This window comes from Atheta coriaria, unplaced genomic scaffold (genome assembly GCF_025399875.1).
Source record: "Atheta coriaria isolate IRGN ID8LTWV9N9 unplaced genomic scaffold, Caltech_Dcor_3.1 hic_scaffold_5_pilon, whole genome shotgun sequence".
Classification (NCBI taxonomy): domain Eukaryota; kingdom Metazoa; phylum Arthropoda; class Insecta; order Coleoptera; family Staphylinidae; genus Dalotia; species Dalotia coriaria.
The window spans coordinates 11461079-11486252 of NW_027045447.1; the positions used below are offsets into that span (position 1 = coordinate 11461079).

At 37.7% G+C, this 25174-nt stretch overlaps 3 protein-coding genes across 3 annotated transcripts; 2 read left to right on the forward strand and 1 right to left on the reverse strand.

The window, feature by feature from the left end:
* Positions 1–9799: 9799 nt before the first annotated feature.
* Positions 9800–17351, forward strand: LOC135791507 (calpain-D-like). Its single transcript, XM_065301899.1, is given in 11 exon segments — positions 9800–10184; positions 13085–13670; positions 13745–13977; positions 14322–14519; positions 14579–14770; positions 14828–14946; positions 14949–15263; positions 15266–15310; positions 15367–15658; positions 15661–15867; positions 15919–17351. Coding segments are annotated over 11 exon segments (2880 nt in total). The 5' UTR covers positions 9800–9969; the 3' UTR covers positions 16397–17351.
* On the reverse strand, positions 17261–25169 carry LOC135791504 (cilia- and flagella-associated protein 44). Its single transcript, XM_065301896.1, is given in 13 exon segments — positions 17261–17731; positions 17787–18036; positions 18094–18293; positions 18351–19847; positions 19910–20167; positions 20230–20415; positions 21602–21788; positions 21960–22341; positions 22403–24289; positions 24355–24618; positions 24621–24663; positions 24713–24875; positions 24927–25169. Coding segments are annotated over 13 exon segments (5907 nt in total). The 5' UTR covers positions 25133–25169; the 3' UTR covers positions 17261–17347.
* PI31 (Proteasome inhibitor 31 kDa) lies at positions 20473–21559 on the forward strand. Its single transcript, XM_065301898.1, has 2 exons — positions 20473–20546; positions 20606–21559. Exon 2 carries the CDS (start codon positions 20655–20657, stop codon positions 21522–21524), a length of 870 nt encoding a protein of 289 aa, XP_065157970.1. The 5' UTR covers positions 20473–20546; positions 20606–20654; the 3' UTR covers positions 21525–21559.
* Positions 25170–25174: the final 5 nt, after the last annotated feature.

Consider the following 25174-nt stretch of genomic DNA (forward strand, 5'->3'; position numbering starts at 1 on the left):
AGCGCAACCAGTACCTAGTGCGTATACACAACTTTAACTATAACTCGCGTTACGGAACCTCTCTGGCAAAACATTTTTATACTCGGGATTAAGTGTGCAAAAATTAAATTCCTGCATCTGGGAAAAATTTAATCCGAACTAATTATGACACCGCGCTCGCGTGGTATAAGAAAACCACAATTCCTAGCACAACGAATCACAATTACAGCGCAAACACAATCCATTATAACCTCGCGTTACGAAATTTCTGGTAAACACATTTATAATTGGAGATGCAAAATTTTGAAATCTGCATCTGGGAAAAATTAATCCGAACTAATTATGATACCGCGTCTTCGTTATGCAACAAAAAACTACAATTCCTAGCGCAACGAGTACTACGGCAAACACAACTTTCATTATAACTCGCGTTACGGAACTTCTGGCAAAACACATTTATATACTGGGAAATGCAGAATTAAATTCTGCATCGGGAAAAATTAATCCGAACTAATTATGACACCGCGTTCACCTGTTATAACAAAAACTACAATTCCGCAAGCGCAACGAGTTCTGGTACGGCGCAAACGCAACATCTTCAGCAATTCGCGTTACGAACTTCTGCAAAACACATTTATACTGGGAGATGCAAAATTAATTCCCCTGCATCTGAGCAGTACCAACTGAACTAATTATGACACCGCGTTCGCGTGTTATAACAAAAAACTAAAATTCCTAGCGCAACGAGTACTCAGTGCGCGTATACAATACAACTTTTAACTATAACTCGCGTTATGGAATTCCTTCTGGCAAAACATTTTATACTGGAAGATGCAGAATTAAATTCCGCATCTGGGAAAATTAATCCGTACTATCTATAACACTGCTGCCCGGTGCGTGGTATAAGAAAAACCACAATTCTAGCGCAACGAGTACCTTCATGGCGCAAACACACAATTTTCATTATAACTCTGCGCTACGAAATTTCTGGTTAAACATTATTGAGGTACTGGAGATGCAAAATTAAATTCTGCATCTGGGAAAAATTAATCCGAACTAATTATGACACCGCGTTCGCGTGTTATAACAAAAAAACTACAATTCCTAGCGCATCCAGTACTAGTGCGTATACACACAACTTTAACTATAACTCGCGTTACGGAATTTTCTGGCAAAACATTTTTATACTGGAAGATGCAGAATTAAATTCTGCATCTGGGAAAATTAATTCGAACTAATAATGACACCGCGTTCGCGTGGTATAAAAACTACAAATTCCTAAAGTGCTAACCACGAATACTACGGCGCAAACACAACTTTCATTATAACTGGCGTTACGAAATTTTCAGGTAAAACACATTTATACTGGGAGATGCAAAATTGAAATCTGCATCTGGGAAAATTAATCCGAACTAATTATGATACCGCGTTCGAGTGTTATAACAAAAAAACTACAATTCCTAGCGCAATGAGTACTACGGCGCAAACACAACATTCACTATAACTCGCGCTACGGAATTTCTTCTCTGCAAAACATTTTATACTGGAGATGCAAAATTAAATCTTATCTGGGGAAAATATCCGAACTACTAAGATGGCCGCGTTTCGCGTGTTATAACAAAAACTACAATTCCTAAGCGCAACCAGTACTAGTGCGTATACACAACTTTTAACTATAACCGCAAGTTACGAAATTTTCTTGGCAAAACATTTTTAGTACTGGGAGATGCAAAATACCTGCATCTGGGAAAATAATAAGAGGAAATTATACCAGGAGTGTAAAATCCTGGAGATTGAGAATCGTGAAATTGAAGCCGCGGGAAACATATCGGAGAATGGATTTGCATTAAAACCAGAATACTCAAGCTGAACGGACACCATACCACAAAACCCCGAAATTTGAACTGTACTGAAGAGAAATTTCCAGATCAAATAAAAACTGCGGTAAATCAAAATAATTCAATGAAATATTTAATCAAAAGAATGGAAATACTACAATCGATAAATAGAAGTCAAACAATTCGTGTGTAAAGTTAGAAAATGGTAATGTAAACAGCTTTTTATCTGCTGTTTTTGCTTTTCATGCATCAAACGGCCTACATCTCGCATCACCGGGAGCAAAACCGAAAAAGCAGTCACGTAAATAAGTATTGTCAGGCATTCCAGAAACGTGCCCGTGTTAATAAAAGAGTTTTTGCGTGGATGATAAAAGTTTTGGATTTTGTTAAGCAATCAGAATGGATTTAAAATAATTTTAATTTAATTCAAAATATTATAAGCAATTTCGAAAAAAAATTTGTTTTGCATATTTCTTGTTTTTTCTTATTTAATTTTAAGTTGTAGCAAAATATTAAATTCTGTAATGAATACTTTGTTCATTAAAACTAACTGTATTGTATTTTGTTTATTATGTCGCTTAATGCAGGTTGCACAATGACTGTTATCGCGAGTTAATTATTTTGGCATGGATTAAATATAAGTGATGTGTGTTGCTTCGTTGGCAAAACGGCGGCATGTGTCCTTTGATAGTACCAGCAGGATGCAAATTACGCAAAGAGAAATATGCCAGGTTAGAATTTAAAATTAAAAAAACGCGCAATTTTAATTCTTCTTTCATTCATTTCAATAGTTTTAACACATCAAAAATAAAAATAAGAAGTGATATTATATTGCAACTGATCAAATTCAATAAACAATAATATTTACAGTAAAATACCAAACAGCATTAATATAATACAATATTCAATTATACTATTATCCAAAACTGTTGAATACACCATTGTTGAAATTTAATCCGCCTCTGAATATTATGCTGCATCCAAGCCGATAATTGTAAAACAGTACGCGTGCTCACACAGAGGCAGCTTGTGCACTAATTGTTATTCCGTGTTGTTGCACGAGTGGAAGTGCATGCGTTCCATTCAATTCTAATATACGCGCATATATGAATTCGTAAAGGCAGTAATTATAATTAGAGAATGCCTCTTGATAGACTGTGCGAAATAGAGCAATAATAGCCGCAATGTGAGTGTAGTTTTTAGTAATTTAGATTCTAATGGCGTCTAATGTGCGGTGTGTCGTGGTGTGGTACTGCAATCGCAGTCACAGTCGGAGATGTGTTCTTCGGAATGTGAGTTTACCACCATTACAACTTACGTACTAATTGTAAATGCCGACATATTTTCAAATTAAATGAATGCGCCATTATGGCTGAGGAAATACGACTGAATTTATGTTGTTGAAATAATTGTAAGTGATTACTTAATAATTCTATTATGATTTTATGATTTGATAAAAAACACATATTTTTTATTTAATTAAATTTTGAAGCATAAATAAATTAATTTTAAAGTTGAGCTTAGGTTAAGTCAAAGTTGCTTAAGTTGGTTATTGTATATCATAATAAAATATTCATTCCAAGGTAGTAAAATACACCGCCGTAATGCAAAAATAATGCGCAATTATACGGTAATCAAATTGCCGGTGGTATGAGGTAAAATTAATTGAAAACTCTTGCGCGCTGCCCTTCGCTCGCCACCAACCGCCCGACGATAACAACAAAATTATAGCGCGCTGCTAAATTGGCGGCGGCGCGCGGCGCGGTTATCATAAAAATGTAATTTACGACGAGGGCGAATAAAAGCGACTTGCGCAAATATTGCCCAGCATGAGTGCGGGTTGTGGGTGGAACAGAGGGCGCTATAGTGATGCAATACCTTTGCAGGCACGACCACCAGCTGCACGTCAGCAAGGAGCTATACATAAACAAAGTCGACACCGTTTTTATTATCTTGAGGCGGTTAAAGGCACCGCCACTATTCATCGAGCCGACCACAAACTACGTAAGTGCGCACGTTGAGGATATCGTGCACTTGTAAAAACCCTCGGAATGAGGAAAAAGGAAAATTATGTTGGGAAATTGAGAAATTTATCAGCGAGATGGCTTTATTTGTAAATTACGCGTTTTGTTTTTATATGTGAATATTTATATCAACATTAAATATTTGTTTATTTGACATATCTTGAAATATGCTCAAAACTTCAATAAAAACTATTTGTTCCACGTTGGAAAATTTAAAATTCATGAAACATGCCAAACTGAATCTACCAGCATGCGATCACAAAAAAGCTTACAAACTGACTTGAATCTCACAAAACTTTTATACGTTGCAAAAAATAACATAAGTTTTATCCAAGCTAGAGAATTGTATCAAATATTTCACAAACAAATTTTATTTTTTATTTTCAAATCCGTCAGTTTAGATTATTTGTACTTGTATGATAGTTGCGATTATATCGTGTCTTATCAGCCGGCGAGCGTTGCTTCTGAGCGGGGCGGTAAAACGACATAAATCAATTTCAACTTTTCTCTGTGACTTGTGCAGCACTCGTTGCGCACGTTCAATCTTCTAAGCAGCGCAACACAATAAAAAGCCAGCAGACGAAAATCAGATGTAATCATACTTACTGGCTGAAGGGCTGAAGAGCTGCGACTACAAAGCGAAAGATCTTCGACGGTAGATATCTTTTAGATATTTGTTTTCTATTCGCATTCGCGTGTTATAAAAAAGCAATTTTAGTAAGATATTTTGTGAATTGGCGGGGTTTTGCATACTGATTCTTTTATATTTTGCTTTGCGTTCTAAAGCTTTCAACAAATATTATATATTTTGCTAAAGTATAGTACAAAATATTATATTCTAGAAATTGTAGGATCAAAAATGCATCTATTTCATGTTTTACTCTTTGATTTTAGTTAACTAAGTTTTTTATTTTATTTTTTGAAGTTTTGAGATACTAAAAGAGGTATTTCACACACAGATGGCTAAAACCGTGATTAAAGTACTTTAGCCATGGGTTTTAATCACGGGGTGAAGTTTGCGCCTGCGCATTAGCCTCCATAGCAGTAAAATGCCCAAAATATGACCACAAAAGTTTTCCAACATTAAAAAATTAAATACTTAGTTTATATATGAAATAATAACCGAAACTTTCGTTGGAAACACTTTTTAATAACTCTACCGTGAGCTTTTTATATGAGTTAAACAAATGTTCACATTCCTTGCACCTCATCACGCCGACAATAACAGAAAATCGTAAAAATACTACCCGAGAATGTACCTCTCATTACCGCGACTAAGCCCACTAGCAGACTCCCGCTCGTCCTCGTACAAACTTATAAATCCGCTGCTTAGCTGCTTAGCATACGACGACTCGTTACAATGCGTCCATAAACCGTGCGCCGGCGTGCCGGTGGCTCAAACACCCCCTTCGCGTAACACATATATAAACTTTCCACTCACGGACGCAGCAGTTTCGTGCTTCGCACGTTGCGCTCGTACTTTACGCAAATGTGTCAAACTAACGTCGGCGACATCGTGGCAAAAGCCGGTAAAACTTGCGAACGGAACACGGAAACAGGTGAAAAAACTACGCTCCGCATAATCAAGCCTTTAATTAGCTGCAAAATACCTGGGATACTTTCATTTGTCGTTTTAACTTCATGGGTGTGTTTAAGTAGAAGTAAAAAACTCGACTGTGTAGTAAGAGTTCTTCATGGAAGAACATTTTTGTGAGTTTCCGGAAAATGTCTCAAATAAATCAAACTGGATTAAAAATTAAAGACTTAGCGTCTGTCTTGCCCGGAAATGGAAATAAAATGTATTTTTTACTGAATAAATAGTGAAACTCCTAAGAATTAAATGAGAATTATTTAAAAAATAAGAAAATGCTGTAATTGCTGTTAGAAATTGTGAAATTATTATTTTTAAATAAAAACTTTACAATAATTTAATCATTTGTTTAATTATTATTTTGTAAAATTGTATCTTAAATATTTATTGATTACGAAAGATTGGAAAATTCTTTATCAGATAAAAATATAAAATAATTATATTTCCTACAGTAAAAGGTCGAAAATCGCGACTAAAAGCGCTAAAAAGTGACATTTCTCAATTTTTGCCCATTTTATTCAAACGCGAATATCTCGTAAACTAAAAGAGATATTTAAGATCTGATCGCAGCGTCTTAATCTACAACTCTACAATTCTATAATATAAGCTAGTTAAATAGGAAATTTAAGATGAAAAAAATAATTTTAAAAAAATTGGCGAATGGGAGTCAGCAATACATGTACGGTGTCCTGAATGCGGGTCACTTCTACCGCTACCCTCGTACGGTGCCCTGAATACGAGTCACATCTAACGCTGCCCTCTTTTAAACTAAAAGCACAAGCGACCAGCGGAACAAAGAATATGAAAGATTGTAACATCAGATAAATATTAAAAATAATTTGATTCCATGGGGTATATGCGGTCAAACCTAAGCAAAAATATGCTACATGCGATACGAGCAGATTGCAACGCAATACAAAAAACGTAGTTTATACACAAACGTTGATAAATAAGCAAGTTTTGGTTGATGCTAGTCCCATCTATGAATTATACAGTAAATAAAAACAAACAAATTTCCAAAATTCTCCTAAATATGAAAATGAAAAACCTTTCAGTGAGATAAAACAAGAATTGTCCCTAGCAAATTTTTATTTATGAATTATTCTCGACCTCTCCTATATTCCCAATTTGAATACCTTATCTTATAAAGAATTTTCCGAAGATTTCGAATCTTCAATCCAAAATAGGGATAGTTAGGGCGGAAATCCGCTGAATTGCATCTTCAAGTACAACTCTTGCGCATTTGTAAGTGAGATTTATCAGTCGAGTACGCGACTATCTTATGTATTTGGAACACGCGGTGGACCGCAATAAATTAAAACAACGTAAATACAAACTAATATAGGACGCAGGAATTAAAACAAAAAATATAATTTAATTATAAACTTACCAATGCAGAACTCATGGACTCCAAAGCACAGCAAATACTGTAAATAAAAAGAGAAAACACAAGTTAAAACAAAAATAATTCATACGATTTAGTAATATTATAATCACACAGCGTAAAAAAACAAACAATCTGTGCTGTTTACTTAAAAGTTTCTTACACCAGCACGGTGGGTCATTCTCATGATGAATATCAAATCAACATGGGGGCGATACACTTAACCGGCATTTATGGACAAAAGACGCGCAAACAGTAAATAACATTACTATAGTCAATTGATGACCGAATATAATGCGAATTTGGCAAGTAGATGTCCGGACAAACAATGCGAGTCGTGTAAAATACGCCTGGATCTACAAGAGACCGGCACGAAACTGGCTGCAAACTGTGCAAACAACAACGCGACAGTTTATGATAAGAAAGCAATCGATGCGCAAAGCCGGCGGCGCGTCGATGGCACGCGACCTTGTGTGCGAATTGCAATAGACACGTTCTTATAGCAATAAGAACTAAACTGAAATGTGCTGCATGCGACACCGCGACGAGAATCTTACCCGTAGAATCTCGCACGGTAAATGCGATAAGAAAGTTGTTTATACACAAACGCTGATAATAGATTTGTCTTCATAACGAACACAATTCTATTTTATGATATTTAGTTCATGCTAGTGCCATCTCGGAATAGAATTTACGATGCGACAGTTCACGCTAAGGCTCTGCACCAGCCGCAAGAACCCCGCAGGTAAAAGCAATAGATGCACAAAGCCGGCACGCGACCTTGTGCGTGAAATGTAATAGATGCGCATAGCAGGCGGCGCGTCGATGGCACGCGATCTTGTACCCTAATTGCATGCAAATAATAAAACATAGAACTAAACTGAAATTTAGGTCAACTGCAAACTCTTTCAATAATTAATAAAATAATAAAAGTATTTGAAATAAATACGAAACAAAACGTTATTTTCAACCATGTTGAAATAAATTTTAGTTCCGTCGGAACGCAATCATTGAATTAAAATTCTTGTTATTCGCATAATAATGATTAGAATTAGAAACGTTTTGCACAGTCAATTAATTATTGGCATGCACAAAATATCGCCGACCGTCGCCCGACGGCAACGGACTCACAAACACGTGAATAAATGAAACACGCAAAATTTATAATTAAGAAGATTACACACGCGATAAATAGTTGATAACATATCAAACACGTTTATTAACACTAATTATCACCAGCGATCGGGAAATATAACGCTATTTAGTCAACTTAAATCAAAGAATAACACGAGCCGAAAGTGTGGAATGTGTGCTCGCTGTTATCGCACCGATGCAACAAAACAAAATTCACTCGCTGGAATATTTCGAGATAATCCTGCATCGTCGCGCCATCTGAGGACATATAATGAACCTCACAAAAGTACTAAGTGTTTAGAACAGTATGGCGCGCATGTGTAGCAGTGCGGAATTGTCTATGTAGCAGTGAGCGGTCACGCACATAGATGGTAACATCCGTGTGACACACGTACGCGAGAGTGTGCATGGATCACCTTGTCTAAAGGAATAGCAGTTTTGTACACAAATGCAATAAGTTAAACCTAGATTAGGTGTGATGAACAAATATATAACTGCGTTTTATAAGGTTGTTTCCAAGATTAAAATATAAATGGTATTATATCAGCGCTCTTCTTACAACAATTAGATACAACTCGATAGAGAATTAAATTCTGCATCTTTTGACCCTGTTTTCAAGTTTGTACGGCGCATAGTTTCAAAATTCTTATGCTAAAAGATTGACCGATTTTACATTAAATATTCGAGAGATATTAACTCTAAAGTTAATTTTTACTAAAGTAAAAACCTCCAAAACGATTTAAAAAATAAACTTGATGAGCTGCGACTGCGATTAATCAACAAGAAACTAACTTTAAAACCTGCAAACGTCGCACAACCCCAAGGCACAAAATAAGACCAAAAATAAATAGCAGAGTAAAATATGCATTACAAACATGCCGCGCCATCTATCGACACACGTAATAATGAGTAAACAGCATTTAAATGTCTGGTATTAATACTCAAACAAGGATCTCTAATATTCAGATAATCCATTGACAGGTAGTTGACGATTAAATGAAGCCATGAAAAAATAAATTTGACTTACCGCATTCGAATGATGATACTACATTTTCAAAACCGGCGAAGATAAAGTCTAAAGTGTGTGTGCACAATGTTTGTTTCCCGAAATCTTGACAATAACACCTATTTTGAGATAGTGAATATATAAAATGGATAAATCACGGTACAAAACTTTAGTTTAACCGCAAACTAAGTACAAACAGCGTTGTTTATATTACCAGTACACGAAAATATGAATAAAACGACGAGCGACGCACTACTTACGACCAACGTACTCATTCTGTGGCGTTGCACAGTGTTACCAACTCAAATTTTGAAAAAGGTACGTTTTGATATGACATTTTCAAAACGTGCCCACGGCGAAACATTTTACACAAAAATAAAACCGAATTTTATCACAGAAATACAAATTACAAAAATATAAATTGTATCAACTATTAATTACCTTTTAATGTTTTATTGGATGTGTGATTCAATTTTTGGTTAACTGTTCATGTTTTGTTTAATTGCAAAATTACATTTCGGTTGTAAGTGTTTCGCTTTTGCTGTGTGCACATGAATTAATGGAGTGTTTTTATGTGTAGATCAGAGAATACGATTTCCTGCTGAAAGCTAAATTAAAATATGATTACCTCAATCTTTTTAGTATTGTTGCATGAATCAACTTCCCAGAACTCTCCCTGTAACTAGTACATAATCAGGAATCGTGTTTTGATTATTGTTCTTTGGTGTAACAAGTTATAAATGTATAGGTTGCAGTGCCCTGCTTCTGCTTCAGCGTTTCGATCGGTGGTAGGGAAACAATCTGTGTCTCCGTTGTTCCGCGCATGCGCCAGCAGGAATCGCGCGTCAATATGGCGAATGTTTTGAAAAATAAGTAGCGCACAGTAGCGTCTTCGGTCAGCGGCTGGTGGGGCATCAGCTGTTTAGCCGCGGCGTTCGCGCTCCTCGATAATCGTGCGTCGAGTTCTCTTCGTCGCTGAAGATGAGTACGTGTATGTGTAGTACGATGCGATCATGGGTTCCATCGCCTCGGTGCTTCAGTGGCAGTGTGCGGAGTGCAAGCTAATCAATCCGACCGAGTCGGCCGTCTGCCATCGGTGCGGCTGTCGTCGCCAGCGCAAGAAGTCACCCGACGACGACGACGACGAGGAAGCCGCACGCTGCACTGTGATTAGACGTATAAAGTCCCAACCACCACAGCAGCATCTACGAACAAAAGAAACGCAAAGGTATGTAATCTACAATAATCCAACAACGGGTCCCGAAGTGTCTGGGGATGATGCAGACACGCAACATTGCTACCTGCTCGAGACTGGTTCCTGCAACATTTCTAGAGCAGTGGAGCAATGATGATATCAAGCGTCATAACATCGGCACCTTTTAGCATGTCCTTCAATTGGACGAATCAATAATATTGTCACAGCTGTACGCTGTGTTCGGGGGACCGCCGTGTCATTGTTACTCTTTGTTTGTTTGCATACCTATCATGTTACCAACCCTACCGAAAAAGGTACAAATATGATTCGTAAAATTAACTGTTTTTTGAAATACAATGGTAGGTAGTACGAGAGGGTGAGTATAAGCTGAGTAAAGTTAAGTAAACACTTACTGTACGCTATACCCTCACAATATCGCCAAAACGATATTTTTACTAAACCATTGCAAGTCAATGCAAGTATCCACATCAGGCTTGACAAATACTTGCATTGACTTGCAATGGTTTAGTAAAAATATCGTTTTGGCGATATTGTGAGGGTATAGCGTACAGTAAGTGTTTACTTAACTTTAACTGTTTTTTGTTGTAGTGTGTTCTCAAATTTCAGCCATAAATTGTTCAAAATTATTTTTATTTGATTTTTTTATTTGATTTATTACCATAAATTTGTTGCTCTTAATTTCATGTACATAATTATATACTTATGAAGGTACATAGATACATACGTACTAGTTTTTGTCCTAGAAATATTAATAAATTGTTTGTTTTGTCGAAATTATTATCTGTAATGAATTTATTTATTCCATTATTCTTTAATAGTTCAACTTAATTTTGAGAGGTAACGTGTATATTAGATAAACTTAACTATACTTATGAATTATTTCGTTGGCAGACTGTCTTTTTGTGCGGTCGAGCGCGATGAATCAATTTATTAGACACCCCGACAAGTTGACGTCGCCACGCATCTTTAATTATTTAAAAACTCATGAATACTGAACGTACACTTGCGCTTTCATTGCGGGGTTGACTCCAATCATACAGACATATGTTCTATTCCAATCAAAAAAAATGACGAAAAAACATGGAGGATAAAGTTGTAATATCAAATTTCACGAAAATAATTACAACAAATAGTGTTTCTTTTAATACGTACGTCTGTATTAAATTTATTTTATGTATGTTTTTATGTTTACAGTAATATTGTATACTAGCTTTAACCCTTGGCTTCGCTCGCGAATATCTAAAATAATGAAGTTGCTTCCGTACGCGTCTGTAGTCACAGAAGAAGTAACAATGAAGTTGAATGGCGGGAAGTTTAAAATGGCTGAAAGTATAGTCTATGGAAGTATAGTGTACAGTCTCCATAGTGTAGTCAATTGGATTTGATGTTGACGTAGCTGTCGGTAATACAGTGTGATAATACAGTGTGATGGTACTATAGTACTTAGGTTTGAGCTTCATTGCTGGAATGCTAGATGGCGTTAAAGTAGTCAAATAGCCAGATGCAGAGGTATTATTGGCTAAACAATTTCTTTATTTTATTTAAAAAATAATTTTTTTTATTAATTAAAAAGTAGCCTATAACCATTCGTGGACCACTAAGAATATGTGTACAAATTTTCACGATGATCGGTTAAGTAGTTTTTGCGTCAAAGTGTAACAAACATCCAGACTTTCGCATTTATAATATTAGTAGGGATTATATCAAAGAAATATGAAAACAAAGATGCATTTTGACGTAAATTGTAGAACGGAAGCATAATATCTATTATTTATTTTTCCTTGTTTTCCTTTCGAAACAAAAACATTTTAATGGCTTTAAGTTCCCTCATTAAATATATCGCTTTTAAAATTTGTCCTCAATTAGGTGTAGGTGTACTACAAAACTCCCTTATGGTCATTAATGCAAGGTTCAAGGCTACAAAACTAATCTAAACTTTACTTATCGAGTTTTTTGTTATAAACTATCACATCATATGATTATGATTGATTTTTTCCTTATGACAATAACACCTGGATTCCTCTGGTTTTATTTATCCACAAAAGGCAAAAATGATAAGATAAATATCGGATTAAAACAAATTGAAGATAGTGCAGCATTTGTTGTAATCATTACGGTGATGACGTTAACCGCGTTCACTTTATTCGTGGTCATGAGCAAAAAAAAAGAGTAACATTAATATAAATATAACCACTATTCTATAAAAAAACTACCCTTTCATTATCATCGCTTACCAATCATGTCGAAGTCACGTGTAATGAATGCAACATTGAATTTTATCTATACATATTAATCTAACACTAAAGTTCATGTTCGAAACTTCTTACCCCAATGGGACTTGTCATAGTCATTCTTTTTAAATAAAACATAAATTCCATTGTAATTATTTATTGTTCAGGCCCGTGAAAGTTTTTGACTGAATATTTAATATGGGTCAATGTTGTCCCCGTCATAACGGGGGTGGACAATTTTTTCCGTTCGCGTTATTAACATGAATGGCGATTATCTATTTCCATTCGTAGTCCATGTCCATTCCAGTCAAATGATAAATCGATACGATATTTTTTTCAACAGTCGCATTGTAGGGGTGTAAACGTGGAATCGCGTTCCTCAGTGACACGCCATCGTTCGTCCAGCGACAAATTATTGTCACTGGTGTGGGCATTGCACAACAACCACTAGCACGGCACTTTCGCTCGCAGTAGCCCGAAAGGGATAATTTATTATATTTGTTTGAGGTATTCGAGAACGTTCCCGCGTACAATGAACAAGTAAATATTGAAAGTGGGCCAAAAATCAAAAAATAATTTGTTTATGATCTACTCAAGTAGAGTGTGCGTTAAAAACTTGCATTTCGTTGTGTGCACACGCTGACTACGATTCTATTTTAATCTCAATTATTTTTGTTTCAGTGGTAACTCCCGCTCGGATTCGGTGAGAAGCGTCGGAAACGTTGGTCGCTCATCAAGTGCGCCGGATCTCACCGTCGTCGGCGCGTGCACATCCTGCGGACTCATCGCGCGGTCCGCGTGTAAGACATGCGTTGCGTGTGATCGGCGTATGGCCACGATGAGCGGCGTGTGCAAAGTTTGCGCCGCGCTCACGCTGCCCCCCGTCGAGCAGCCTCCGCAGCTGTACCAATCCTACGATCTGAAGGTGGTCTGCCACTGCCAGAGCCAACCCGCCTCCGATGCTCGCTCTCGACTTCTTGGAATCTCAAAGATTAAAAGCTATAGCTGTTCTATTGGTGGCGGGGAAGGCAGTGGATTCGGAGGGTTGGAAATGCGGCAGAACGTACGCACGACCGCAAGTGGGATCAACTACTCCAAGGAGAAGCACAATCAGTACCCGTGGCGAGTTAAAAGTGGTCCAATGGCTACCTGGACTTGCAGGCGATGCACCCTGTTAAACAATCCTGAATCCATTATTTGTGAGGCTTGTGAATCTCCTTTCTCGCCTGATAATAATAGCAATATCAGTCGTAGTGTGATAATTAAGGTAATGATAGCTTAATGTTTATCTCCCGAAATAAAAAATATGTACTTCAGTACAATAGATCAATTGTGTGTTAGGTTGATAACTGGTCCGATAATGATGCGCTGAGGCAACCGAGTCAGTCATATGCGCACGAAAAACCGATGTACAGGAGATCATTCTCCGAACTGCCGCAGACACAGAATCTGAACACGCCGAATCTCAATCGTCGCTCGTTAGGCGCTGACATTCTGCAACAATCGTTTCCGAAGTCGAGCACATCGATGACGGACATCCAGGCACAGAATACAATTAGCAGTATTACAAACAGGTATGTCCCATACACATGTCCCAGCAGTCATTTTGTACATGTTGTGTTTGGCAAATACACAAATCGGGCATTAAAAAATCTTTAACAATCAACAACATCTTGGCATCCACGCGCAATGTTTTTCTTTTGCATTGAATCAACACTTGGAAATTCGTTTTGTGTTTACACACACTGCTCACAATAACACAACGCATCGCATCAGCAAGTTTTGCATCGTGCACCATTCGTGTGATTCTTGTGTTATCAAGCAGTGGGTTTAACCGAAAACGATTCCGGTGTGATTCTAGAACGGAAGTTAGACGCATTATCGCCCAGTTTCTGACGTTTTCCATTGCTAATTTAAGATACGGCAGTCTGAATCGTTCGACGAGTGATATTAGCGGTTGTGAGGGCGCGATGGCCGACGCCGTGTACACTTACATCGGCATCACCGATCCGGACGGCGGCGATAAGGGCCACCTGTACGAAAACCAGAGCGTGGTCGACGCCGCCGCCGCGCACGGCAAAACGAAATATTTCGATCCCAACAAGCACGAGGCAATGTACTGGCTTATCACGCTTTATTACCATTGATGCGTTATTAATTATTTTAACCTTACAGACTGGAAGCCCTCAAGAATAGCCCACCTAGTAGTTGGAGTCCCAAGGAGAGGCGATGGACCTGTGCGCAATGTTCCTTCGCTTACAATTCGCTCATTGTGGATCGCTGTGAGGTGTGCAATTGTCTTCGAAGTCAACCATGCACCATTACTGTCACAGAGGATATCAACACCCCTTCAAGTTCATTAGCAATGTTTGTTTTCGAATAATTATAAAATTAGAATCTATATTAATAACTCTATATTCTTAGTCCTTTCAAATGGAACGAAACAACATCTCAAGTACCTATAGCAACGTTGGATCAGGGTCTTGAAGACGACTTCCAAACGCTACCGGGTGAAGACTTCCCCGATGATGGTAAATGGACGTGCAAAAATGCACGCTGGTGAATTCGGGCAAGTCTCTCACGTGTGTGGTTTGCTTTGGTTCGAAACTGAAGTCGCTCTCGCTGTCGCACGATATGACACTGCGTAAAGGCGAATTCTGGACCTGCGGGAAGTGCACACTCAAGAATCAGATCGGGACACTTGTGTGTAAAGTGTGCAAGACTGAAAAGCCTTCAACTTTAGCTCTCCCAGCGCCTACTTCAGGTTCGCGGAGTCCATCACCTCGACATCATTCACGCAAACATCATCATGCCGGTAATAGCTCACGGGCTGTTTATGCCAAGGTGAATTATGCACAAAAACGAAAAACAAAGCAAGGATTAATCTGGAATCCGATAGGGAACAAAGTATACACAACTCTATTTCATGTTTTTAATTTTTCTATATGTGTATTTTGATTTAGATGCTTCAACGAGTAATTCAATAATATTACCTTTGATGAAACCTTGGGAATGTTTGATCTGCACGTTTGAAAATACCAAGTCGCAAGTGTATTGCGATATGTGTCTGAACATGCGGCCTGATCCAAGGGAACCTCCCGAACAACCTCAGCGTTTGACAGCTGAAGAACTGGCGAATAAACATTGGAACTACATTGTGCGGTATTGTAAGTTGAAAAAACAGAGTTATATAGATGATACGTTTCCGCCAGCACCGACGAGTTTGTATTACAATCCCCCGGAGAATAAGGATGTCAAAGATCCCAATTGGATCTTTGTGTAGTGCTGTTTAAAGCTCGCAATGCTTCACCGCCGAATATTGGTGCGCTTGTAGAGCACAGTAAACGGCAAGTCAGGGGTTTTGTTGGTTGTAACAAAATGCTCGAACCCGCCGAATATATCGTAGTGCCATTGGCGTTCAATCATTGGCACACTGGCTTAGAAGATGCCGAAGCATATCCTAGGTAATTAAAATTATATTTATAATAACAAATCACTATTTCTCTATATCACAGATACGTTCTGGCGATTCATTCCTCCAAGAAGGTCCTTACCGAACAAATGATACCTCCACAACATATACTCGCTGACTCAATCATCTCACTGACGCTGGCACGTGGGCAGCGTCACGAGGGTCGCGAGGGTATGACCGCTTATTATCTTACCAAAGGCTGGGCAGGGTTGGTTGTAATGGTTGAAAACCGCCATGAGAATAAATGGATCCACGTCAAGTGTGACTGCCAGGAGAGTTACAACGTTGTTTCGACTCGGGGCACGCTCAAAACCGTCGATTCTGTGCCACCGTTACATCGACAGGTAATTATCGTACTCACCCAGCTTGAAGGCAGTGGCGGATTCTCGATTGCCCATCGCCTCACGCACCGCCTTGCAAATTCGCAAGGTTTGTACGATTGGGGAGCACCTGGCACTTCACACGACCCTGAGTTGGACCATCAGACGAGCGGGCTGCACACGCCGCGTCTGATAACGTAAAACAGCTCTCTGTTTCTCCGCGGTGTATGCTCGACTCCCGTTTAAGTGATATTAATGCATAAGGATATTCAACCGTGAACATTGACACTCACTTGTATTGTATTTATTTAAGTTTTGTGTTCGAAATTTAAAAGGATTACGTTTAATAGTCTTAAGTTACGAAGGTTGTGGAGACATGTAGTCTTTGCGCTATTTCCATTCTTGATAAGAATTCGAAACACAACGCCCTGTATATGTTAAGACTGATGCGTAGTTTGTGCTATGTTGTGCCATCTCGAACAATGAAAAAAAAAAAACAGTTTATAATAACGGTCCTAGAGATGATGCCGCTGAATTCGAGGCTGGTTCGACTTTAAACGAAGGTAATACTTTGAACATTCTCACTTACACGTGTTCATTAAATATAGTTTAGTGACAGTATGTGGCGGGACACATTGAAAGAAAGCAAATACTATCAAATCGTAGTCTTCTATCAGAAGAACGCAGAAAGCAGTACACAATATAATTCTAGCACATATAAGTTGCTTACCTTTGATTGCGCAGGAACAATTCACGAATTGTTCATCAACGTCATGCAAAAAATGGGAATAATGTTGGAAAAAGGAACTTCAGGGTAATTCAATTGGACATTCTCTTGAACACAAGTAAAAGTTTTTGGACGGCTATTCTTTCGTTTGGTATTCTTCAATATTAAATACGGCTAAAATTAGTTGAAACAAATCAATTCTCTTGTGGGCGTGTTTTTCCATGCAATGGAGCAGCTTATAATTTTGATTTCATGGCAGACAATAAATGGTCGATATTATTTCTATGTAATTCCAAGACAAGCTAATGCAATGAAAGTGTTTCGCAACGTGGAACAAGTCTGTAGAACAAAGTATATTATTCAATTTAAATTTTAAAAGTATAAGTGTCATATGTGCGGATATAATATAAAACAAATCGTCTAACTTAATCCCCTTCATTCTTGCCAAGTTCTTGGTCCAAGTTTTCCTGCGCTTTCTGAACCACACGATCTAGAAACTCTTCCATCAATATGCTTGCCTCTAATGAGTTCATTTTTATATTATCCAAGCTTCCTTTGTCCACCAATCTTACTTCTGGTACAGAGGCGGCCACTTTGTCTGAAACCGCGTCCATATTTTGGTCTTCCAAGACGTAATGCAATGGCACATTATCAAGTATTTTTTCGACGAGTTTAGTGATCATCTGTATGGGTTCATCTTGAGAATGAACACTGAGCACACTATTGGCGATTTCATGAATTTGTTCTGTCATTCGACCTCGTATAATACGCTGTTCTTCAGTTTCTTCTTCCCCTTCAAAGCTTTCATTCTAAAAGAAGCATAAACATAATTTACATAGAAATATAAATGTTTTTACCACTCACAAATTCATCGACTGTGTATAATTTCTCTGCGGTGAGTTCAATCAAAGAGTTTTGCTCATCTGTCAACCCGTCAGAGTTTGGAATGCCTTTAAGTATATCATTGATAATCTCAGCCACATCACATTTGTTCATCACGGCGGATATCACACTTTTAAGAAGTGATACGACTTTATTGTGTCTTAGTTGTAGATTAATGTTTTTGAAGAGGTCATCCATGATGCCATAGATAACTTCCTGTCTTGTTTTACGTCTACATATAAATATTTTTAGTTATATTTTAAACTTAACGTGATAAACCAATACTAACGCTTCTTGAATTTGTCTATTGGCCCAATATTCTTTTGCGTAGTTCTCTGTGTACATGTAATCATCGATCTCTTCCCATTCTGAAACGAAACTCTGCTCTTCATAAACTTCCTCGTCAGATACGGTGCTTGGTGTTCGACTTTTCGGAACTTGCAACACCAAACCCTTTGTCTTGTACGTTTTGATTTCTCGTCTCAACAGCTGTAAACAATTAAAAGTTTTACACTAAGATTAATTATTTCATAATATATTACTAACTTCAATATCCTCATTCTGTGACTTGATTATCTTATCCAACTTCATCAATTCAACCTTGACTTTATTTGCTTGTTCAAATAAATGATCTATACCAGCTAGGACCTTCTGTTGATGGTCGTATACTTTACTCAAGTCGTCTTTTTCCACCCTCAGCATACACAACAAATCCTGCGAAGCGGTGTTCAGCTTCAACCATTTCATCATCGCTTTTTGATGACCTTTGAACACTTCATACAAATGATTCATCTGTGCATTAAACATGCCCTTAACATCGGATAGTGACAGTCTCAGATCAAATATCATCCGCTTGAGTAGATATTCTTCAAGTTCTTTGATGTCCACTACACTGCCGAATTTAGTATTCATTTCGCGTATGATTCGCGTTTTCAGTTTCTTCATTGTTAAATCCATCACATCGAAATCAGATTCCATTCGTTTCAAATGTAATAAACTCAGGATATGTTTATCGGTTTGTTCCTGGCGCTCTTTTTCAAGCACACCAACACGTTGATACAACGCTGATAAAGTTCTCTGAGAGAAAACTAGCGTGTTTTTGATGTTGTTTAAGCCACCTTCTGGTTTAATATGTTTCAATTGATTAAGTTTCAAAATAACCGTGCATATAATCTGATTGAGTTTCTGTTGTTTTTCCCGTTGAAATAATTCTAATTCATCTCTGCGCACTTTTAATTCTGAATCAATAATACGCATTCGTTTGGCAAGAATTTCTTTGCTTTTCATCTTTGCATCGGTTTCAATGGTGCAGTTCCGATATTGTTGTTCAATTTCATGGCGTTGATTGCGCAGTTGAAATGTCAAATCATAAAAGGTACGATCACAACCCTTTGGACATACATTTTCATCTAATCGTACTATTCCAAAGTCTTTGGAGTCAATGCTAGCAGCGTCTTCTTCTTCACTTTCATCGGAACTTGACGAAGACGATGAAGTATCCGAATCGTCATTAGGTCCTGCAATTTTCGGAGGTTTGTATTTCTTCTTAAATATTCTCTTGAAAAAGTCGAAAAATTTATTATCGGACACTGTAGAGTAAAATGTCTTGTTGATTTCCTTCTCTTGTTCTGTTAATTGATCCATTTCTTTCTTTAAATTGTCAATGGCGGCAACAAGATGTATATTCTCGTCTTGAATATCTAATAATTCTGTACGTTTTGAATTGACATTGTCGGAAAGTTGATTTTCTTTCTCTTCACAATCTTTCAAGATGAGAAGTTCCTGGTGCAAAAGCAACAAGTGTAAATGCATAATATTTGCTTCCACACGCACATTCATTATTTCATGTCTGATACGACTGTGGATCATATCGAAATGATCAATGGCGGTGACCATGCAGCGAATAATGCGATTCTGTTCGTAGCGTTTCACTCGATATCGAATTTGGCGGAAATGATCCTCCCAATCGCTAACAATATCATTTTCTTCTGGATCAACCGTTGCTTCAAGAAGAATCGAGCGTTGAAGTTGATCATCTGATAACTTTATTAACGTTTAAATATTGAATATGTATTAATACAGTACTGAAAATGGTAATAAAATACCTTTAGTGGTTTACTTTTGACTTCTTCCTCTTTAGGCTTGTTGCTGATTGTTGAAACATGTATTTCCAAATATTTTTCCGGGTACTCTTCTTCATCGATTTCAAAAATGGCTGGTCGTTCATAATGGTCACCAGGAAGTAATTCCTCTTGTACAGCTTTCAATCTTTCATCATAACGTATTAATACATCATGTAATGTCCGTTTTTGATCTCTTAAATCGTAGATTTTTAGATTTGCGCCATGAACTAAGTTATAAGACTGAAATAATGTTTATGTTTAAAGTATTATTAATTGTATATAAAAACAAAGCAAAAACTTACTTTTTCTCGGACCAAAAGTAATTGTTTGTACTTTTTAAATGTTGTTTCGCGATGCAGTTTATGAACTTTATAATCAGGAGCTGATTTAAGTTTGAAATCTCCAATCATCTCTTCCGCTTCCTGAATGGTCTCTTCGTCTTCATCTCCAGTAGTTTCGGTAGGCATAAGGGCATTATAAATGTCCCACTAAATAAAATCAATTAAACATAGAATTAAATCCTGATACGATTCTGTTTCTACATTATCCCTACTCTAATATTATGCCGGTTGCGCATTTAAATCAAAACATAACCGCTAAATTCATGTACAGTGACAAAGTAAAATTTTCATCGCTTTGTTTTATCATTCATCAGAGTTAATTGCATTAAATCAACAGCTTGTAGGGGTGTGAAGACCAGGCAGAGAACAGACCAGATTTATTCAAAATGTCTACCAATAGCTTCTTTGGATGGAATCTTCTCTACAACAGTGTCACACAAGACATCAAATCAAACCAGGATGTCTTAATATGCCTTGCACATTATGTCTTGATATCAAATGGCTTTGAATGCATTGGCATTGGAGACTCCAAGAACATGGATGGTAATGAACCCAAGTCAGAAGCTTTGCCTGCAGGTTGGGTAGATCATCAACTTCGATATGTCTATCAAGGCAGGTTGTATCTCCTTCAAGGTACTAGCTTAGATGATGGCATCATGATAAATCTCATTAGAGTAGATGAAAGAACCACATCTATGATACAATTAAACAGTAGGACTGTTCTAAGGAGAACCGGAAGCATTGATGACATGATTCCCAACAACAAAGAAGTTGTCAAACAAATTAAAGAGCAACTGATTGATAAGGTAATCATCAGCAGTAAGAGCAAAGATAGTGGCAGTCAGACAGCACCACAGGAGGCCCAGAGAACAGGATCTGCTACAAGATTTATTGATCCACCAGAACCTGCCAGGAGTCTACCTGGTAACCTTGGACTTGGCCCTGGTAGATTTGGAGGTGGGCTTGGTAGTGATGACCTGGATCCATTGGCAGGTATAGGTGGACCACGGTTTGGACCCGGAGGCAGTTTTAACCCAATAGGTCCGCTGGGTGGTGGTGGAGGAATGTTATTTCAGCCACCAGGGCGTTTTGATCAGCCTAGGGGAGGTGGAGGGGTTCCTCATGGTAGTATTCCACCTGGTGCAAGGTTTGATCCATTCAGGCCACCTGATGTTGATGGTTTACCGCCTAGAAGGCGCCCGAGACCAGATAATGACGAAATGCCACCGCCGGGATTTGATGATATGTATATGTAATTCTTAACAATAAAACCCCCCACATTTTCTACACATTTCTACGCATTAATTAAACAAATTTAACTGGAAACACTGACCTCTCTTTTGCGGTTGTCTTTCCACTCTTTTCTGGCACGGTATTTACGCAGAATTCGATTGATTGGTGGACCGAGTTTGTTTTCGATTATATCCGGCGATAAACCAATCAGAAAGTATTCTAATTTATTTTCCATCCTGGGAGGAGTCTGCGCACGTATGGGTACGGCAGTTGCACGTGAAGTTTGCCTAGAATTCATTTTAATATTTAAATTTTTTGTTTGTTTTAGGAGAAATTCATGATTTTTTTTACATACTCACGATGGGTGTGTGTATTACCCTTTGTACTTTCCAACGCAAGTGTGTTAAATATCAATCAACAATTATTTTATAACATGTTGAGATCAAATTGAGTACTACCTGCTTTTTAAATCCTCTTCCGCCATTTTCCTATCTACCGTATCTAATATTTCTTGAAAATCAGCACCCAAACAATGTTGTTTAATAATTCTGATTGATTCATTTGTTCTTATACTATACACCCGAATGGGATACACATCCATTGAGTCGATAAAATGATGTCGGAGTTTCTCCAAGCGTACACGTGACTTCTCCATATTGAATTCAAACTTTTTTCTCACCAATGCTTCTTCATTTGCGAGCGTTTGTTCCAAATCATCTTCAACGCGTTGATCTACCATGAGTTCTTCAATGGTTAACTTCTGAGATGGTGGTAATGCTTCGTTGGATTTAAGGACTTCTTCGTAGCGTTCGCGAAGTGTCACAATTTTTGCTTGGTAAGCTACCAAAGTAATAAAAAACATGATTTAAACATAATTTACAAAATGTTTCACAGATCTCACCGAGTTTATTCTCTTTTGCAACTTTGTTTAATCTATCAGCTTCCATGTTAACAATGGTCTCTTCCAAACTGGGCATGGTATTACAATTCACATTATCAAACAATTTATACGTTGACAAATCCGGTATGATACGTTGAGGAATATTAATCTTTGGTTTAGGTTCATCGGTATTGAATTTAAACACAAATACATTGCCATCATTCCCCGAAGTGAGGAAGTATTCATTATCATAGGAGAAACTAAATCCGGGAATATATCCATTGTAGTTGTCATGCATCGCCAGGGACCAATAATTGGTAAGATCATGCCAATCATTTGGGTTTATACGGTTTATTCTTATAGACCCATCAATCATTGCAAATAGTAGGTATTCTTTATTATGACTGTAAACATAATTAGCTACGTCTGTGTTTTCCGCGCCGGGAATACTCATGAATCGAAATGGGACTGGATCACTCTGACCCAGTTTATATTCGTATATGAACCCTGCATCATAACCAGCCATTGAAACCCAAAGCGTATTATCAACGGTATGTTGAATCCAATAGATTTTATTTGGTTCTTCTGGAATGTATAATTCCGGAAGTACTTCCTCAGATTCTGAGTCTTGTAGGAATAGTTCTTCGTCTATATCTAGACCAGGGTTATCATTACGTATTTTGATAAGGTTTTCCATCTTTTTCTCGCGTTTTGCTTGCTTTTTTGCTTTGATATTCTTGATATGAATATCCCGATATATTTGAGATTTATACGAGTGAAACCTTTGTGAAATTGGCATCGTAACCAACTCAAAACTAGTTTTTGTGTAGGGTTCAGGTAATGTGGGTAGTTCCATTGAATAGATCTGCCCATGTGTACAACCAACAATAACAGTATTTGGTTCATCATTATGCCATGTGAAACACGTAGGACTGTCTTGGATTGGTATAAATCCAATTGGCACCAGCCTCGGGTACTTCATAGGTTCATACAAAACCAAAAGCACAAATATTGTATAATCCTCAGCTCCTGTAACCAATAATTTCCCGGTCTTGTTTAGTGACATTGTAGTAATATTTTTATTGTGCAGTTTCAAAATTTGTATAATGCTTATTTTGTAACTAGCGGGCGGCCGTTCTTCGATTTTCCATACTCCCACTCTGACAGTACCATCACCAAAACAAGCTAGGACGACTTCCCCCGAACGATCAAATTCCATGGGCATCCAGAGGATTTGTGATCCTGGTGCCGGGAACAGTATTATCGTGAGTAACTTCCTGGTGAGGTAGTTGTATAAATGTACCCATCCACCTATTCCGATGGTTGTAAAATACGGTCCCCAAGGACACACTGCTAATCCCTTGGTAATACCTGCGTGGCTTTTAAGTAGACGCTCACTTGGTGCAGCTTCCTCTTCGATGTTAAGATCTATTCTCCAGATGGCGCCTTTGGCATCCTGTGCGAAATAGTAGGTGTTTTCTGGATCTTGATATTGTTTTGCAATACACATGAAACGAGCACCAGGAGTATGAAAATCATATGTGGGTTCCATGAGACAAAAACGGTCTTCATCTGGAGGATCTGCTTGATCTATTGTATCATAGAACCACATTTTTACATGTCCGTCAAGGGACACTGTCCATAATTCACCATGATGGTAGTTGAACTGGACAATTGCATCATCGTGACAACGTTTACGGTTTTTACGACAGACTTCAAGTTTGATCAAACCCTCTTCCCATACGAGGATGTTACCCCAGTGACAACCTGAGATGACTTTCTCGTCGGCCATTGGGAAGATGCCGACAATGTCTGAGTATTCAGTTTTGCCAAAACGGCCTAGATTCCCTTGAAGTTTGAGTCCTGTGAATGTATTTGCTATTTTCCAGAATTTTATGTGTGCAACTCCTTTAAATATCCCCATAAATGAACAAATTTAGTTTTATATTATTTTATTATAATTTATTGGTTACCTGAAGAGGTTAGGTGTCCAGGGACGTATGGAGAGAACATAACTCTCAACACATCGTTCATGTAAGAGCGAGTACGTAAAAGAATAACTGCTTTGGACCAATTCCAAACTGTTATCATATAATCAGGTTCTCCTCCCTGGGAAACAAGGAGGTCGCCATTGGGACTGTAATTCAGGTGGGTGTATAACTTTGAAGTGCCTGTACCTCCTTTGAGGACACAGACGATTTCTAATGCCGGCCACTCGTAGATAATAATGAGTGGATTTTTCCATTTTCACCAACAGCAAAATGGGGAAATGCTGGATTATTCTGTAAACAAAACAATTTAAAACCATGCAAAACACGAGATATAACTTACTGTAATATGACCAATGCCACCTCCTTTGGCACTTCTTCTGTACCACATTTCCACAGTGGTTACATCAAAAAAATGTATCAGATTACCAGAAGCAAAGATTATAGTGTGTTCATCGATAACAACCAGGTTGTAAGGTTTCTTACAGTCATATCCATATGAAAAACTAAATAATCAAAATTTAGTAAAAAATAACAAAAATACTTTGAAAGATTACTCAAATTCCAAAATGTTCTCTTCTATATCAGACCCATGACTACAATAAGGCCGAGAGATGAAATCTTCGGTGCGATATTTAATAGGACCTTCATAACCATAATAATCATGCAAATCTTCACCCTCTTCTTCACCACCGACTGATATGGCATAATAGTATTTTTCAAATGGGTCAGAAACAGTTGTATTCACTTCCGTAGAGGACATTTTCGAATTATGACGTTAATTCAATGTAGTATCATGAGATTT